General features: G+C 40.5%; 1 protein-coding gene across 1 annotated transcript in view; it reads left to right on the top strand.

The window, feature by feature from the left end:
- The window catches only part of PDZRN4 (PDZ domain containing ring finger 4), a 251054-nt gene that overhangs the window by 223564 nt on the left and 9805 nt on the right, over nt 1–17685 (top strand). Inside the window, exons 6-8 of the mRNA XM_055809103.1 lie at nt 9544–9642; nt 11883–11945; nt 15493–15594. Of these exons, the coding sequence (XP_055665078.1) occupies nt 9544–9642; nt 11883–11945; nt 15493–15594 (264 nt within the window). The remainder of the gene's footprint in view (nt 1–9543; nt 9643–11882; nt 11946–15492; nt 15595–17685) is intronic.

Genomic DNA, 17685 nt, shown 5'->3' with positions numbered 1-17685 from the left:
TTATGACAGAGGAGGTTTTCTGGAAAACTGAAAATTCTTGTTTCCTTTTGCCATTTCTGTTTTTGCAGTTATTAATAAATAATTAGTCTTCTACAGGGTTTGCCATTAAAAGGTAGAGTCCAGAGATGGCTGTAAGTAGTCACTGCTCTGGTCCTGTGAATTGTGGGGTCATTTGACACTTTTGCTTTCTCATTATAAATGTGTATCTTATTTATATGTATATGTACACACATTATAAATGTGTATCCTATCCCTGTGTTTTCAAGAGTTGCAATCATGCTTTTAAATGAATTGATTGGTGATTGCCAGGGAAGACTCTCTGCAGCGTAACTTACCTGCCTAGGACACACTTCCACACAGATATATACACACCGTATGTACCTATATGCTCATATACATGAATTTACAGACACATATTACCTTCCCTCTGCACACAGAGACAGATGCACACACAAGTAAAAAATTAAATATTTAGCACCCACCACAAGCCTGGAAACAAAATATCTACCTTAATATGAAATTACTTTCTCAAAAGTACCTTGGAGGCACCACAGATTCTCTTTGTCTAAACAGAGATATGTAGCTCATAGGGAAAAAATAATCATTTTAAAAATAGATTTTTGTGATAACTTACACTGATGCTAGGATTTACACATCTTTTTTTGAGTTTCCTCAAGTGACTTCTGGTCATTGTTAAAGAAATAACTGCTAAACAAACCTTAGCTAAGAGAGTCAGAAACATGATTTGGGTAAGGTGTAATGAGATACTTGTTTGAAATGCCTGTTTGAAGTGTGTAGTCTTACCCATTGTATATACCCTGATCATTTGTATGGGAAAGTCACAACTCCTGCTGCATGGTACAAATTCAGAGGTGAAATCAATGGTGTTATAGAAGGAAGCCTAAAGGATTTCTTCTGATGATGATGCTTTTTTGTTGCAAACCCAGGCCATTAGCTCCTCTGTTTTACACCCATGCTCATTTACAATGTATGCTTTTATGTAACGTGTAATACCATTCTCATCACTTCTGAATTTGAGGTGACTTTTTCTTTTTAGTAGCTACACTGCTAGCTCTCTACCCATCTAGGACTTCATTAGACTGAACTGTTTCTGTAAGAAGAGTAAAGGGATAGCTGTGGTTCTTTTTGTATTATTTATTTTTATTTCATGAGCAGAATTACTTGCCAGTGATGATGACTGTGCATCATTATGAACATTAGATGTTACAGAAGGTAGCAGTGTAAATGACCAGTGATTTGGAAGCCTAGAAAAGGTATATCCTTCCCAGTTGTGTGAAGGAAAAGATCAAGAAAGTGAATGTGATTAGCAATATGCAGCCAGGATGCTCGGCCACTTGAAGCTCTGCCTGATAACGATCCAGGTGTTTATGTCACTCCTAGTGATGAAATAAAAACTGCAGAATTGGGATTGCTAAACACAGGAGGTTGAAGGTGAGCTTTGCTTGTTTCCATAGTTTACAGAAACCTCTAGCAAGAAGCTGATAAAATTGATCTGACTTTGCAGGAAGATTGTAAGAAGATTTTCTTACAGTAACCCTGACAGAAAGTGTGAAGAACAACCAAAATTCATCTATGCATATAAACTGGAGATTGATCTCACCCATAAAAATGCAGAAACAAGATGATACTGAGGAGTGAATCTTAATTTTAAGATGTGTGTAGTCCCTGTAGTCCCTGTGCGCTTCTGTTTGATGCTTCAGAAGAGTGACGCTAGCTCAGATGGATAAGGATTTTTTTTCCGTATAACCAGTTTATTAAAATAAATCAGACCTTAATGTACTTTCTCAGTTAATTCTTCATGAATCTATTCAGTAAGTACTCTGTTCTTGGCCTTTTGTGCTTCATTCATTCAGTTAATCATTCTGTCAATTATACCATTAACAAGATGAACATTAAAACACCTTCTCAGCTATTTCTACAGGTTAAAAGGAAGAGCAAAGGTAGAAGTAATGACTCTCTTTTTTTTTTTATTAAAATTCATGGTAAACAGTACAGTCCGCCACCTTGGATCATCAGATGTTGGGCCCACTCATTGCATTCAATAAGCTTTGATTTCTTTGAAAAGTGCAGTCAAGGCACAACACAAAATAACTAGCCTGGTTCAAAGACACTGCTTTGCAAGAAGTGCTTGTGAAAGAAACTGAGGAAAACAAGAACATAATCATAAAACCTGACAGCTAAACCTTGGTGTATTTTAGCATTTTTAAACTCTTAGGTCATCCCAGCTGTGAGGTCAATTGTGTAGAGTTCTGAGCTCTGCCTAGTAATGGTCCATAAAAGGGTAGAATGTAAAGGTGTTCCAGCTCATAACTGGGGTTGTTTCAGAGTGTGCACATGGCTAATTTATTTAGTGATGGGCAGTAATTCACTAGTTGGTGGTAAATACATTGTTCTGGGTGGCTATGAAGATAACTATTTTTAGTGGGTTTCTTTTTCCTTGATGTTGCTGTAATAACAACTAGTAACAATTTGTAATCTAGTTTTGATCTGAGAGGTACTAATAATTATCCTATGGTACAGAAAAATTACTGAACCCAAGAGATACCTGTACAGCCTGCCTCTCTCTGAATTCTTTTGACTTAGAACATGCTATGTTACTGCAGGCTTTGTAGATGGAGTTTGGCAGCCACCTTAAGACTTGAGCCAAGATACAGCTCTTTTCATATGTTTTAGGATGAAGATAAAGCATATCTGAATTGCATTATTTGTTTCACCACACAGAGAACTTTTCCAGATGGGAAGCTTTCTATCTTTCTTCCGGTGAAGCAGGAATCCTTCTCTGGTACAGAGTGGTGACTTCCTTTTCTAAAAACCATACGTACATTGTTGAGTTGGCTCCTAATTTAAAACCTGGTGATTTCATACGGGTAGACAGCAAAACTTCCCTTCTCCTTTCTGTCTGTTTTCTCCCCCATTCAGGAGAGTTCTTCAAAGGGAAGAGGGAAGAAAGCACAGTGTTTTGTTTTTACAGGGTGGACTATACTGATACATCACCAGCATGAGAAGCAGACATTCTTTTCCTCTAAAGATAATGGAGTAAAATGGGACCAGGTGATGCTAGTTAATGCTGAGAAATGAAATAGTTGACCTTTTCATAAACAGAACACATTTACGATCCTCTATCTTACCACATCACAAAAATACAAACCCAAAGCTATGAGTCACAGGTTTGTTGCACTGGAGAGTAACACTAATTAAAATTAATTTGGTATTTTACTGTGTCTCAACAGTGAGATGATTTTCTCATTGTAATGAGGAGTTAAACATTAACTGAAATGATCACACACCATCCATTTAGAAAAAATACTGTTGTGTTTTGTTCCGTGCTGTCCCTTCTAATGGTGTTACCAAAGTTCATGGGACCCATTAATACACTGTACAGGTGAAGGGAACTCAATAGCTATGATGATTTTGATAGTCTCCCTTGGTTCTTTTAGTGGTGTGCAACAATTGCTATAAGGCAGATGGGGAATATTGGAAGGATATACAGTATTTCTAATATTTCTACAGTGCCTTTTTTCAAACACTCCGTAATAATTTATTATTTTATGTCCTGCTACTCTGGTACTATTTGCATGTTTCCTGCTTACAGATAAGGAAGACAAGTCACAAAAAGGTCACGAGGTGACTGCACCAAAAGTTACAAGTGAACAAGGAATAGGGACTTCTGGAAACCTGCTAAAACTGTTCTGTGAAGCAAGATCTTACTGGTTGGGTTGGTTTTTTGTTGGTTTGTTTTTTTTCAAAATTATGATGAGTTTGAGAAGTAGAGAAGTTTCCCTTCCTGAATATAGAGCATCATCCAGGGAAGAATGTCAAACATATGCCCAGTAGTTTAAAATACACCCATTGACTTTTCAGAAAATTTACATTTCTTGATTTTGCAGCTGGTTAACTGTATCAGTAAGTTCATCCTCTGTCATTTGCAATGGTAACTTTAAGTTTTCCTTATTAATGGTTTCCATTCTGGAAATGGGTCAGTATGTTTCTGAACACAAATAAATTGCAAAGAGGATTGGCAGGTTTCTCTGTCAACATAGTCTCAGGAGACTCCCAGTTCTAGGATGTCATGTTTGGACATGAGGTAACCAAGTTTAGAGCTTACCTTTGTCATACTATAGAATAATGTTGAATAATTTATTAACTTCTGTTAGTTATACTTGTCTACAGTACATACAGTAAACTAGTCTTACTGTATTTCACAACCAGTAAGTCATGAGTGGACAAAAATGAGAAATGGACATAGAATGAGACAAGACAATATTATAGCATCCAACAACTAGATTCTTAACCCTTTAGAGTTGGGGCAATGTTTTCATCCTTAAATATCCATTGCACTAGAGCAGCCAAAGAGTTACAGTTCTGCGTCTTCACTAATTCTGTGAATATAGTAGATCAAATTCTGCAAAAATAATATTATCACAGGGAACATCAGGGATTCCCTGAACCCTCTTATTCCCCAGCAGTTCCTGGGCAAGGGACACATCAGATCTCAAGTTTATTCTGAGTTTCACAGGAACCCAGTTGCCTCCAAACACTGGACGCTCTTGTATGGGCTTTGAGAGTCTCCTGCCTTGGGAAGAGGGTAGCTTGCTGTTCATCGCAACTAACTTGCATTGAGCTCTAATTTCTTGCTTACCTTATTTCACACCTGTACAACAATTTCTTCTCATCATGCAAAAGCCTGAGAAGGCAAGGCAAACAAAGGATCAGGGGATGAAAGAGAGGAAGGAGAACAAAGTGGCTGTTGCAGCACAAACAAACCAGCAGGCTGCAACAAGACTTTACCATTAGTCAGATTCTACTGTCTGTGCTCTATCTCCTTCCTCCAGCAATCACACCACTCCACCTCCATCCTACCCCCTCTCCCCCAATCCTCAGAGCTATTTAACTACTTAGCAGCTACAGCTGCACATCATCCATGTCAACCAACCCACTGCCTCTGAGGCAAGGCCACAGCTGCATGTTACCAATGCTGATCAACCCACTGCCTGCATTCCTCTACAAGCAGCTATAATACTAGGTTGTTTTGGTAGTGCCCAGCTGTATGTGTGATTTATACATGGCAAAGCACTTGCTTTAGTAGATGGGGCTTCTTGCTTACCAAGCAGTAATTTCTTTATGGGGTATAAGGTGGGAGTAAAAGGCAGGTGTTGTGGGGGCTGTGTGGATGTGGGCACTTACTGAGAATGGAAATGTTTGGGGGCAAAGGAGAGAAGGGTGAGTGAGGCTGCTGTCTGTGAATAAGGGTGAAGTGTTGCTTAGGGAGAAAGTGAACTGAGAAGGGCTTTGAGGATGAGGACAGAAGGATTGTATTGGGGGAGAGGAGTGCCAGGGTGGGGTGGTTCAGATGGAGATGAGAGAGGCTGACAGGCAGTGATGAGACAGGGGCAGAGCTTAGCCACACTAGAAGTGGGTTGATCAGTGTTGAGCAGGGAGGGAGTAGCTAATCCTGACAGAAAGTGGGGGAAGGATTCAAAGGTGTGTATGGCTTAGTAGATACCACTGGCAGAGTGTTCAGCAAAGAAAAATGGGGAGAGTAAGCTTTCCATGTGTGCAGTTATTCCAGCACAGGGTCATCAGATGAATAACTCATCTCAATGTCTTCTGGGTGCGGCGAGAAGAAACTTTCTCATTTTAGGCTGTAATCTGTTTTCCAGTGTGAGGAGGGAAAATGTGAAGAGTACAGAGCTCTTTTTGCCCCAGAAAGACTGTTTAAGAAAGGTCGCTGAAGAGTTCATTGTCTGTTTTCTAACAGACCAGCAGCTTTACTCTTTGTAATCTAGCTTTTAGTAGAAAGGCCCAATATAACTGCAAACCAATGCAAACTTTTACAAGGTCTCCTTTAATAGCCCTTAACCTCTTTTCAGCAGTTCTAGAAAGCCAACAGCCCAGCTGATGACATTTATAATCTACTTCTCTACCACTTGAGAGAAATGACAGTATTAACTTACCCTTCCCTCCCCAAAGAGGTGACAGCTCCTTGTTTGGTCTTATGTCTCCCGAGGCTGACAGCCTGTAAACTGGTTTTCCATCACTGAAGTGAATACCGGCCTTTAACTGGGAGCCAGAGGCTACAGCCGCTATCACTTTAAAAGATGACCAACATAACCAGTTTTCAGCCCTTCAGGATTGTGACCTGCACCTCTTCACTGTCTTTTCTATGTGTGAAGAGATGGGCTACCTTGGAAATTTACATCCCAGTCTTTCAAGACAGGATAGTCCTTATTCTAATTTCCATGTCTATTTTTTAACCAAATAATTTATGGCAGAACACTTTGAAGTATTGTCTTCACTGTGGTACCACACTGAATTATTGTTCTGCCCACACAGAGAAAGGAAGCAGCAAGTTAAAGATTTAGCAATTTGACATTGATTTCTGTCACTTGGCAGAAGAATACTCTTCATGTTGAGAGGCGGCTGCCCCCAGAGTGCCCAAAAGAGGGGGAGGCTGTCATCTCCTGAGCTCTCTCCTCAGTCCCTCTCCTTCCACCATCTGTCTGTCAGCACACTTCATGAATCTCCAAATATTGTTTCTCACATATTTTTAAAATGCTGAATTTTGAAGACTGTCAGTTTAGTCCCTACTTGCACACACACAAAAAAAACCAAAGAGGAGGCAACTATGTATGTGTGCATGTGCATGTATGCATGTACCTAAAGGGATTTCAGAGAAGGAAGTTACATTCTTACAAAATTGCTACTGCTACCAAACTCATTGTTTCATCTGTTAAAGTGCAGTTAGGGAGAAAAAAAAAAAAAAAACAACCCACACTAAAAAGCATCTGTAACAAAATGTAATGTCAAATGCATTTGACCGTGATGGTCCGAGTTCTCTAGTGTCTCAGTTGCTGCTCTTCTGCTGAAGTTGTTTCAGATGTGCTTGTTATATAAAGATCAGACTTGTGGGACTTTGCTCTAAAAGATTATTTAATATTTTATGCAGAGCGCTTTTAAATTGTCCAAAAATGTTTTGTCACCCGTGATTTGTTTGAATGTGACTGGGTTGTATCATGTTTGCTGTAAAAAAGAAGATGTCATGAGGCTAGTGCAGATGTGCAGTGGGAAAAAGGCAGTTACATGGAAAGACTTCCAATGCAAAGCAAGAGACTTCATCCAACTTCTCACTCAAACTGAATGAGATACCACTTGGGTATGTACTTCAATCTAGACTGAAAAACGTGAAATGTTTACTGGGCCTTTAACACTAAGTACCAATATCTCAGTAGTAGTTATCTACAGCTTCTAAGTAGCCACAGCCACGTGCAGTCATCAGACTATGCTACATGTGGTTATTTAGGAAAGAGGTAGTCCCAAGAGTACTGAGTACAGACCTCAGCTCTAAACTCTGTTACTGGGTGGAGAAACAAAAGCTGTGACAACTCAAGCACTAAGTGCAGCCAGGGCCAGTGCATCCCAGTCAGAGGATATTAGTCACTGATATTTGTCATTAGCTGGTTCCCAGAGATAGTTTCAGCAAACCTGTTTGACTCCCAGGATAATCCTCTAGGGTAATACCCATTTTCCTTTGCTCTTTCGTGCCCTAAATGGCTGAATTACCCTGCTCATTGAGTGAGCACACTGAAAGAATTCAGTTTGTTTGGAACCTGAAACATTCGTATAGCTTTGTAGTAACATTTTGAGACAAATTGTCCACAAGAACTTCAAGGTTGTTCCCAGCTGAAGAAATTACCTTCAGAGCAGTCCTTGGGGCCCCTGTCCAGCCTCAGCGCAGGGAGGCAGGAGGTTGTGCCGGCAGGACAATGAAAGTCAATGGATTTCAGCTTGTGCACAGCTTCTCATTTGGCTTGATTTAAAGGTCCCAGTCTCAGTCCTTTATGGTGTATTTAAGCTTCCTTATAGGACTCCAAGGGACCGCAACCTTCTTTATTCCTTAAAAGTATACCTTGTTGCTGTAATTGAAGCCGTTTTTGTTGCTGTAATTTCTCCCTAATATTACAGTTCTAGTCAAGTGTTCTTTCCCTCTGGAGGCATCAATTATTATGGGTTTTGAATAGGCCTCCCTCCAGTACACATACTTTCACTCCCAATGCCAAAACCAGGTCACTGCAGTTCTCTTCCCTAATAACATGGTCCTATGTGTCTTCTTTCAAACCTGACATATAACATTTCTGGCAACTAATTCCACTGTTCACCAACCTATTTAAAACTCCTGCCATATTTAAGAAAGAGAACTACAGTTTCATGACATTTTCTAAATTTCTTGTAGTTTTCATTAAGACATTGAATGTTCAAAGTCCAGGGAGATGTTTATCGGGTTTACATAGGTACTGAACCCATGTAGTTGCGTATGTTGGTGAGGAGGCAGGGGAGCGAGCCATAGCAGTGCACTTCATCACGGATGTTCAGCCGAAATTAAAATGGCGCAGAGTTCATCTGCTAACCCGTGTATGTGAGCTGCAGGTGTTTCTGTAAGCTGTGGTATTTCTACATCTGGTCCCCATAACTCAATGAGACTCAGTAGTGAGTCCTTATCGCTGTGCACCCTGTGCCTGTTTATGGATTAATCTGCATGACATCTCTGGGGATGGGGAGGAACCAACTCTGTGTCACAGATTGAGAACTGAAGCATGGGTTTGTCTCTTCTTGTTTTGCACAGCATGCAAAGCAGAGTTCCAAGTGTCACCTGCAGACTCCTTTTAAATATATAAATAAATTTTCCCACTTGCAACCAAACTAATACTCTGTGCTATTGGATTCGTCATGCTTTATTACAGTTATTTGTTTCACAGTGTTCAAACCAAGTGCAGCTTTGTGTTTTTGTGAATGATTCCCCCGTGGAACCCTAAAGATGCTTAACTCAGGTGGGTGTATGTAGTAGTTATTGCTGCACCATCTGCCCTAAAACTTGCACTTTTCAGGAGATGCCACTGCTGGGACATCTGGCACTAAAAATATGTTTTCTGCATCATCTCACAATTGAGGAGGATGCCACGGCTGTTCAGCTCCACAGGAGATTCCTTGAAGCATCCTTCTGTTACCTAACAGTTTCTGCAATGAAGCTATGGCACGAAACTGGCCAGGAAAGGAATTATGCTATTAATGGAAGGCTGTGTTTTTGCTTTATGACTTAGATTGCTGTTAGAAGGGAGTGGCACTTCTGTGATTGATTGATTGATGTGTAGGCAGTCTGACTTGTATCCTATAAATCAATAGCTGGTGTGATAGGACTAAAATGACTATGTAATATGCTGTAAGTCAGCTTCTATTATCCAAAAGGAATGAAACTGCAGAATCGATCCACAGGCATATTTCTTAAAGTTTGGCATGTCTTACTGAACTGTTTCTATGTAGCTTGAAGCTGCAATGTACTGGGATTTCCTTCTTAATGCACAGAATCTTTTCCCCCTTAAAGATGCACACAAAATATTGTGTGTCAAGACTGGGCAGGACGAGTATGGATATAGTATGAGTATGTCAGCAGCTTGGTGTTTCCTTGGGCTACACAATTGTTCCCACCCTTGGCAAAAGCCACCATACAGCCTGTGTGTTTTCTTGTAGGAGGTGGAGCTGTGCCGCATTAGCAGCCAGGAGAAGCTGGGTCTGACTGTCTGCTACAGAACTGACGATGAGGAAGACACAGGGATCTATGTCAGCGAGGTAAGGACATGGCAGTGGGGAGGAGCGTGGGAGGTGCTTGTGGTGCAGGGCTGAATGTGCCAGGGAAGGTAAGAGCAAGTGCTCTGAGACCAGAGTGCAGAAGTGTTGACCATCAGCCAGCACATGTCACTTTCAATTCATTTAGATTATCAGTTTAAATTATGTTGCCCAAGTAGTGTAATTATTACTACCGAGCTTCTTTAATGTGAATGCTTTTAAGTGCAACATCATAGTTAGGGAAGTACAAAGCAGTCTGAGCATGGTCTGCATTTTGAAAGAAATCTGCCCTTACGATGGAAATCAGGAAGAGTTTTTAAGGAGAAAAGCACCGTCTCCACACCCTGCTTGCATTCTCCCCCTGCCACAGCCTTGATAATCATAACAGTGGATAATCATTATTTTATTGTTTGTGGTTTTGTTACAGTTATGGTACACACAGACATACTACAGGTGGGCTGAGAGAGTAGCTTGGGAGAGGAATATGTTGGAAAGAGTTAGAGGACTTTTTTTGCCAGACAGAAAATAGAATACTGGTTACTGAGATGGAATGAATCCTCAGGTTTTCATTGGCTTCAACAGGAAAACATGTCATCCAGCACATACCACAGGGTGTTAGTGTTTCACAGGGTCAATCTGCAAGACTTCCAGGAACACTAGCTCCCTTTGAGTCTCCAGCCATTCAAAGAGGGTTGTTTTACTGGATAAAGCAGAACTCTTGTGAGCCCAAGGTCACTGGTGAGTCCACGCTCACTGGTGATTATCTTGTGTGAACTGTGTTCCCAATTCGTCTCTTTTCTGACATGATGAACTGTATTAGGAAAACGTTCTTCACTCAGAGGGTGGTCCATCACTGGAACAGGCTCCCCAGGGAAGAGGTCACACCACCAAGCCTGTCAGAGTTCAGGGAGAATCTGAACGATGCTCTTAGTCAAATGATTTAGTTTTAGGTTGTTCTGTGAGGAGCAGGGAGCTGAACTCAGTGATCCTTATGTGTCCCTTTCAACTTGAGATACTCTATGATTCTGTGATTCTAAATTCTGAGTGAAGCTTGTGGACAGAGGAGGTCGGTAGAGAGAGTTCTCCTGCGTATCAGTGAACAGGGATGAAGGCAGATTGCACATTTCCAGGCCAGCAGCAATGTCAAAGAAGCTGAAAAGCACAGCCTTTGAAAAATGAGGAATTGATATAAAACTACCCAAGAATAAGTCTTCCACCAGTTCTATAAGCACTAATGTTGAAGTCTGTTTCACCACATGAGGACAAAGAAATGCAGGAATCTCTTAATACACTCTAGGATTATATGTGAAATGTGCTGGTTTTCCAACACAGTAGAAATTTCCCAGACCTTTTGAAGTGAATGCAATTGTATTGTCTTTCATACTTGATTAAGCACTTCAGAATCATTTTTTTTTCTATGACAATGCACAAGAAGAAAATAATATCTAGCAGCTGTAGAGGATGTAACCTGCAAACCAAATGCCTAACTCATATGTTTGGTTTGAAAAAATAGCTTATGGCATGACGAGGCAAAATAAATGATTTAAGATAACCATCAAATGAAAGGTGATAGATCGAATTGCCCTGCAATGAACAGTAGGTCATTGCTCAGGGATGAGCTGTAGTGACTTTGATAAACTGTTAATGGAGCCCTAAACATCTTTTTAGGTTAAACTAACTTGAAATTAACTGACTCAGACCAGGAACGATATACAGTACCTGTGAGTGATCTATACAATATAGATCCTTTGGGGTTTTTTGCTGTTTCCTTGTGAGCTGCAAAATTCCAGAGGAAATAACAGAGTGATAACTGAGATAATAATTTAATAGTAAATGCTTCCATGAAATTAAAATAAACCTTCTCTTTGCCAAAAGACAGGCCCATTTGTATAGAGGTATCAACTGCTGTAGAAGCACCTCAGTCCATAGTGCACCAGAGAAGAGGGACTCTGTCATTAATTCTTAGTGCTCTGACAGCTGCAGGCTAATGCCTGATGATGGCATAGGACAGTATTAATCAGAAAATCGTATGCTCCCAACCTTTTCTGTCTTTAGAGTTTTATCTGAAACGAGCTTATACGATTATTTAAAGAACTGTTGAGATCATATGACTCTAAAGGAAACTTCAGATTGCCTCTGTACAGGGTAAAAATGGTATTTCTTCAAATTGTACTGTTGTGCAGCTGTTACCATTTCCAGTAAAAATCTTTCAATGTTCAGTTACTGGATATTGTCCTGTGCAGGTTGATCCAAACAGCATAGCTGCCAGAGATGGACGGATCCGTGAAGGAGACCGCATTTTGCAAGTATGTGACAATAGACTCTTCCTTAAACTCTTTCTTCAGACAAACACCCAGTGCTGCTGTCTCTGCAGTGGACTGTTAATGAGGGAAGGTAGTTCTCTTTGTTACTGTGATCGATGAGAAAATCCATGTCTGTCTGTTTTTTAACACAATAGCCGGGAGCTAGAGTGCATGTACTGAAAAATGAGAATGACAAACTCGTTCTGGCTCATGCCCTTATGTCCTATGTCTTTTTTTGCCATATTTATTAGCAAATCTCATTTCCACTATGTTCATCTCAGTGTCAAATTCTAAACAGGGATCCTGCAGACATACATATGGGTGTCAGAGACATGCTGATCATTCACTGATTGCATAAATTTGGATAAAACTCACTTGTGCTGAGTAGAGATGGTAAGAATTTTCATACAAAAAATGTGCTGTTAGTGAAGGATGATATTGAACATACTTGAGGAGGAGGTTCATTAGGTTTTTGTTAATATTTCTGTCCTCCACCAATAAAACATTGCTTTTTCTGAGTTCTTTTCTAACCCACCATCTTAGCTTTTTTTTTTTTTCTCCCTTTGTTTCCGCTCATTTAAAGAGCTCATTTAATTGATCCACTCATTTAAAGAGCTGCCCCAGAGATAGGTTTGTGTGATACAGCATAGCCCCTGTGGGTGAGGGTGGCCAGCTGCTGTCTCTGGAGGAGGACAGTGTACTTGTATAGAGAAGTAGCTAGAATAGCAGTGGGTTTCCGTTTTCAACTGGCAGTGAATAAGTACATTTGTTGCCCTAGTGACAAAATCACAAAGCAGCTGCCAAAAATCAGTAGAATGGAAACTGTTTGCTGTATTGTAGCATTTTAGTTCTGGTTCCCAGTCGATTTCCCTTGTATTTTGACCTTTTTTCACTGAAGCCCCAGAAGTAGCTCCTGGTAAAAACAGGTTGCTTTTCTGTAACCTGTTCCTTAATTGCCCATCATTAATTTAGGCACATGAACTTTCAGGTTGTCACAAGATCAGTCTGTTCCTTCCCTCCAGTCTTTTCATTTCTGCAGGAAATGTCTTTGCTGAAACCTGTACCTGTTTCTCTTACTCCAGTATCAGATTTGGGAGTTTTGCTAAGACAACAGAGTCTATGAGCTGGCTTACCAAATAGCCCATTTTTTGGAGGAGAAATAATAAGTTATGTTTTAATGTCCAGGCTCACTCAGGGGCCGCTCATTCTCTGCATGACTGGGAATGTGAAAATGGTCACAGGATGATGTTTCCCCCAAGAAAACACAGACACCATGGTGCCAGGGCAGTGAGCCCCTTGGCAGGACTTGGGGTGGTGGGACCACGCCATGGGGTGTGTTGAGGAGAGGAAAAGTCAGTGCCCTGCCTTCCATGTCTTTCTATAAAACACCCACTGAGGAAAGCAAACAGGATATAACAGTATTTTTAACCTGCAAAAGCAGGAAAAAACCTGTTTATTCGACTGAGTAGAAACAATGTTTGTTCCTACTTTATTTGTTTCAAAATAAGGAAATAGAGAGCAGGTCCATTTTCTGTTCCTTTCCTTGCTTTGTAAAATTTCTGGCTGAAGTGGAGAGCCAACAGTAGTTCAGGCAAATGTCCTCCAGTTCCTAATGAAATTCCTTTCATTTGTGAGTAAAGACTCTGGGGGCGAGAGAAAAGCATAGGTAATTCTGCCATTCTTTTGTAGACTGGAGCATTACTTTAATGTCAGTGCTGATATATAACTATGAGTTTGATCATTAAAGTTAACACCCAGAGAGTTATGTGGGGTTTACTTTCATATCTGAAAACACATTGACCCTCTATCTACTTTTATTGATGAGATAACTCAGAGAAATAGAAGGTGACAGTGCCATTACGGGGAGATTACACTGAGGCTGGGGGAGAGACAGATCCTTGAGCGTGGGGGCATTTTCTGTGGGCAGCAGATGGCATTGTTTAAGGCTAGGGGGGGGACACTCTGTTTTGTGTATTCCTCACAAAATTACAGCAGGTTTCCTTTTATGTTTGAGGCCAGAACCGTCCCCTTCTCATTCTCACAAACCTCACACCTCTCCCATCACCTTCATAATCTGCTTAAGCATCGGAGAACAGCCTGAGTATTTTACATGAAATGCTGAAAAGTCAAGGGAAGGGTTTTGTAAGGACAGTGCTAGTGAGCCGTGCCTAAACTTCTGCTGTATTTAGCTGTGAACCTGCCCGTTGACAAGTGCTGTCCATGGGGGTGAGATGCAATGGGGCAGGCTGAAGGCCTGCTCATCCCCCATGATGGTGCAGCTGGAGTGGGGTGGGACAGCAGGGCTGCCACCTCCAGGGTTCACAAGGAGTCACCAGAGCAGTCACTGCAGCTGGGGGCGTTTGCAGAATCTGGAGATCTGCTCCTGAGCCTCCATGGCTGCACCTCTGCTTTTCAGGTTAGGGCAGCTCTGTGTTACCAAATGGTTGTCTGGTCTCCCACAAACCACAGCAATCCCTTCATGTAAGCTTTGAAGGGTCTCAGACATTTCACTCATTGCCAGTTAGGTGATCAGGGTATGCTGGGGTTTTCTTTAATCTGAATTGAAGCTGTGGTTTTGAGTCAGGGCTTTCAGGCCAAACATACATGCAGAAATTTAATTTTCCCTTCTCAACCAGCAGGTTCCTGCTACTTTGAAATCAGACCCTTACAAGTTTTTATTTCCTCCAAATATTCAGAACCTTCTGTCTTCCAGTTCTGTTTTCACTCATTTTGATATACATCAAGTACTTTTTGTTGTTGTTGTTGTTGTTGCCACAATGAGAATAATCCACTTCTTGTGCTGTGAATTGGACAAACCCAAATACATATGGAAAATAAGATTTCTATTTGATTCCCTCAATAAAGGGTTTGGGGCAATGCAAAATGTGTTTGTTACCATGTAGTCATGGACGTGGCTGTTTTAATGAGGTGACAGTAGGAGAACAGTAGCGAGAAAAGCACGTTCACATTGGAGAACCACTTTTATTTTGATTATCCCCTTGGAAGAGGGATACATATGTTTTGTGTGGTTCTGGATACTAAGCTGTCCGCACAAATATGAAATGATTAAATGGAGCAGCAATAAGCAGTGGCCTGTAAGTATTGCCTGGTGAGAGATAATACTGTAGCTCTCTAATTGGCTCTCTACCAGCATACAGTGTGACTGATTTCAGCTGTAGCATTACTAGTCTTGCTTCCACCAGCGCTATTATCTCAGAGTGACACTTCCATTACTCTGAACGGAGAAAGATGAACGTCACCTGTCAGGGGCTGGTTAATTGTGTTGCTAGATGTATGTTACCAGGGCACAGGTTGGACATTTATGAACATAACTGCTTCCTCTGATGTCCACCATCCTTCAACGATCAATACAGCTCTTACAGTAAGCGCATAATTGAGTGAAGGCACTTACCACTGAGGGGCTGAAGATGCGCCCATTGCACAAGTTTCATTGTCCATACATTCAGCACAAATGAGCCAATATCTGCCCTTTATTCTGAGTTGCTTTGTAGAAATAGAAACTAATGTGCCACTTTTGTTTGTTTTCTAGATAAATGGCCAAGATATCCAGAATCGGGAAGAAGCAGTGGCATTGCTCTCCAGCGAAGAATGCAAGAAAATTGTGTTGCTGGTTGCAAGACCAGAGATGCAGGTTAGACTAAGTAGATGCACTGAGCCAGAACCTGGGTTATGCCATACATTCACTGTCACTGTAAGTAATGAACTGCTGAGAAATAGGAATGCCCAAGTTCCTGATAAAAGGAGGAAACAGATAACTGCAGAGCTTTGCCCCTGTTTAGCCAACAAAGAAAATAACATGATGTTACTGGGGCTTGTTTGCCCCAAACCAAGCAGTATTTCCAGCAGAGTAAGCAGGTATAGAAATAAAGCTGGCAGCACTGGTATAATATTAGTAAAATATGAAGTAGAACTTGAAAACTATGTATTACTCGTTAGATGATTCTGATTTGTTCTGGGGATAAATTTCCCATACTTAGTAATTTATATGAACTTTCACAAAGCTGTAATTGGTCATTGGTGATGTCTCTTTTTATCCTATGCACTTACAAGCAGGCATGTAAGCTGTTCATTTATGTATTGATTCAGGGACTGTCACTATAATACCACTCAGCAAACCTGGATCTACTTGTTTCCAAAGCACCCTGGTTACAAAAACATGCTTATATTTTGGGAGGTGCATTTACAAAAGCTTTTAGAAATATTTCTATGGTTTTAATGATAAAATTATGCCAATACCAAGAATTTTTTATATCATTGCGGGGGGCAGATGTTAGGTTGATCATCAGACTAAAGGAGAGGTGGAGCAGAAGAAGAGTACTACTGTTTGTACTTCCCTTTATATTCTGTTTATGGGCCATTGCAAAGCAAAAAGACATTATATTGTCACTGTTCTCGCCATCTGCCAACAATTCAGAGTTGGTTATATTGCCATTTGTCTCTCATGCTATTGATCTGATATTCTGTCTTGCTAGATACATACTCTGTATCAATTAAATTAAGTAAGTGTAATTCAGTGCCACTTGGAATCTCTACGTGAATATGGTAGTTGTAAAATATTCACAATTTCAGCATTCATTTCCCTTATGTTTTTCAGGAATCTAAACAATTCCCATAAAACTGGTGACATAGTACAGCACAAAAAGCCATGCCTCAGTTTATATTGCAAAATTGTAACCCTCACTGGAGGTTGCAGTAGTTTTGAAAGAATTGTTTCAATATTTTTCTTACTATTTTTCAGTAAGGTTTTGGTTTTCAGTAGGGAACAGAAACCCACTCACAACTTGGTGTTGGGGTTTTGTTGTTTAATTTATGTGTTTTAAGAACATACAAAACTGAAGAAAAAGCCATAGTATGTCAGAAATCAGGCTGTCCACAAACTGATTTCAGCTGGTTGTGTTGCTTTACCTCTGGTGAAGGACAGCAGGATTACGCAGGCTTTTATTTCTAGATAGAAAATGCTAATGGCATTATTGCAGTCTTGAAGGGTGACTGCTGAGCATATTTATTTGGTAACAGGGAAGAAAACCATCTCTGACCATTTATTTGCACAGTGAATACCGATGAATAATGAAGTTTCGAAACAGAGCACTGGAGGCACAGCCTGTTTAGTGTAGGAACAAATGGCACAGGCATGTGCATTGACATGCATGTATGTGCACACAGTGTATGTAGTGCACACATATACTAAGCGGTATATATTTTTTTCCTAAAGCCACATTTTTATTCTAAAAGCTGTAACATAATATAAGCATTCCCATTAGTTAGGTACTGAGTCTGCCACAGTCAAAGCAGCAGATTTGCCCCAGTGAGATTCATCTTTCATCCTCCAGATCTGTTCATCTCTGCAATTTCCTCAAATGAGGGAAATTCAGCCACATCTTTTATGGTAGAGGAAGACTGTGTTCATGCTTTCCTTGGGAAAAAAAACCAAACAAGCAAGTAAACAAAACTAGTGGCCCATACCAGATGTTTCAGAAAATCGTTTGAAAGTCCCATTAAGGATAAACATAAAAATTACATGTCCTCAAGAAAAAAAGCCTCCTCCTAATCCCAAATTGTTAGAAGCTGGCTTTGCCAATAGAAATGGTGAAAGGCTTATGTTCTTTATAAGAGGAGAGAGTTCATTGGCATGGGCAAAATACATCAGTTTGTGAAGGAAACAGTGGTTTCCTGCCAGTATTCAATTAAAAGTACCACACAGGATCAGTCACCCCTCATGCAG

Source organism: Falco peregrinus, chromosome 6, assembly GCF_023634155.1.
Source record: "Falco peregrinus isolate bFalPer1 chromosome 6, bFalPer1.pri, whole genome shotgun sequence".
NCBI classification, from domain to species: Eukaryota; Metazoa; Chordata; class Aves; order Falconiformes; family Falconidae; genus Falco; species Falco peregrinus.
The sequence above is the reverse complement of the archived record's forward strand: the minus strand, read 5'-3'. Positions and strand labels throughout refer to the sequence as shown.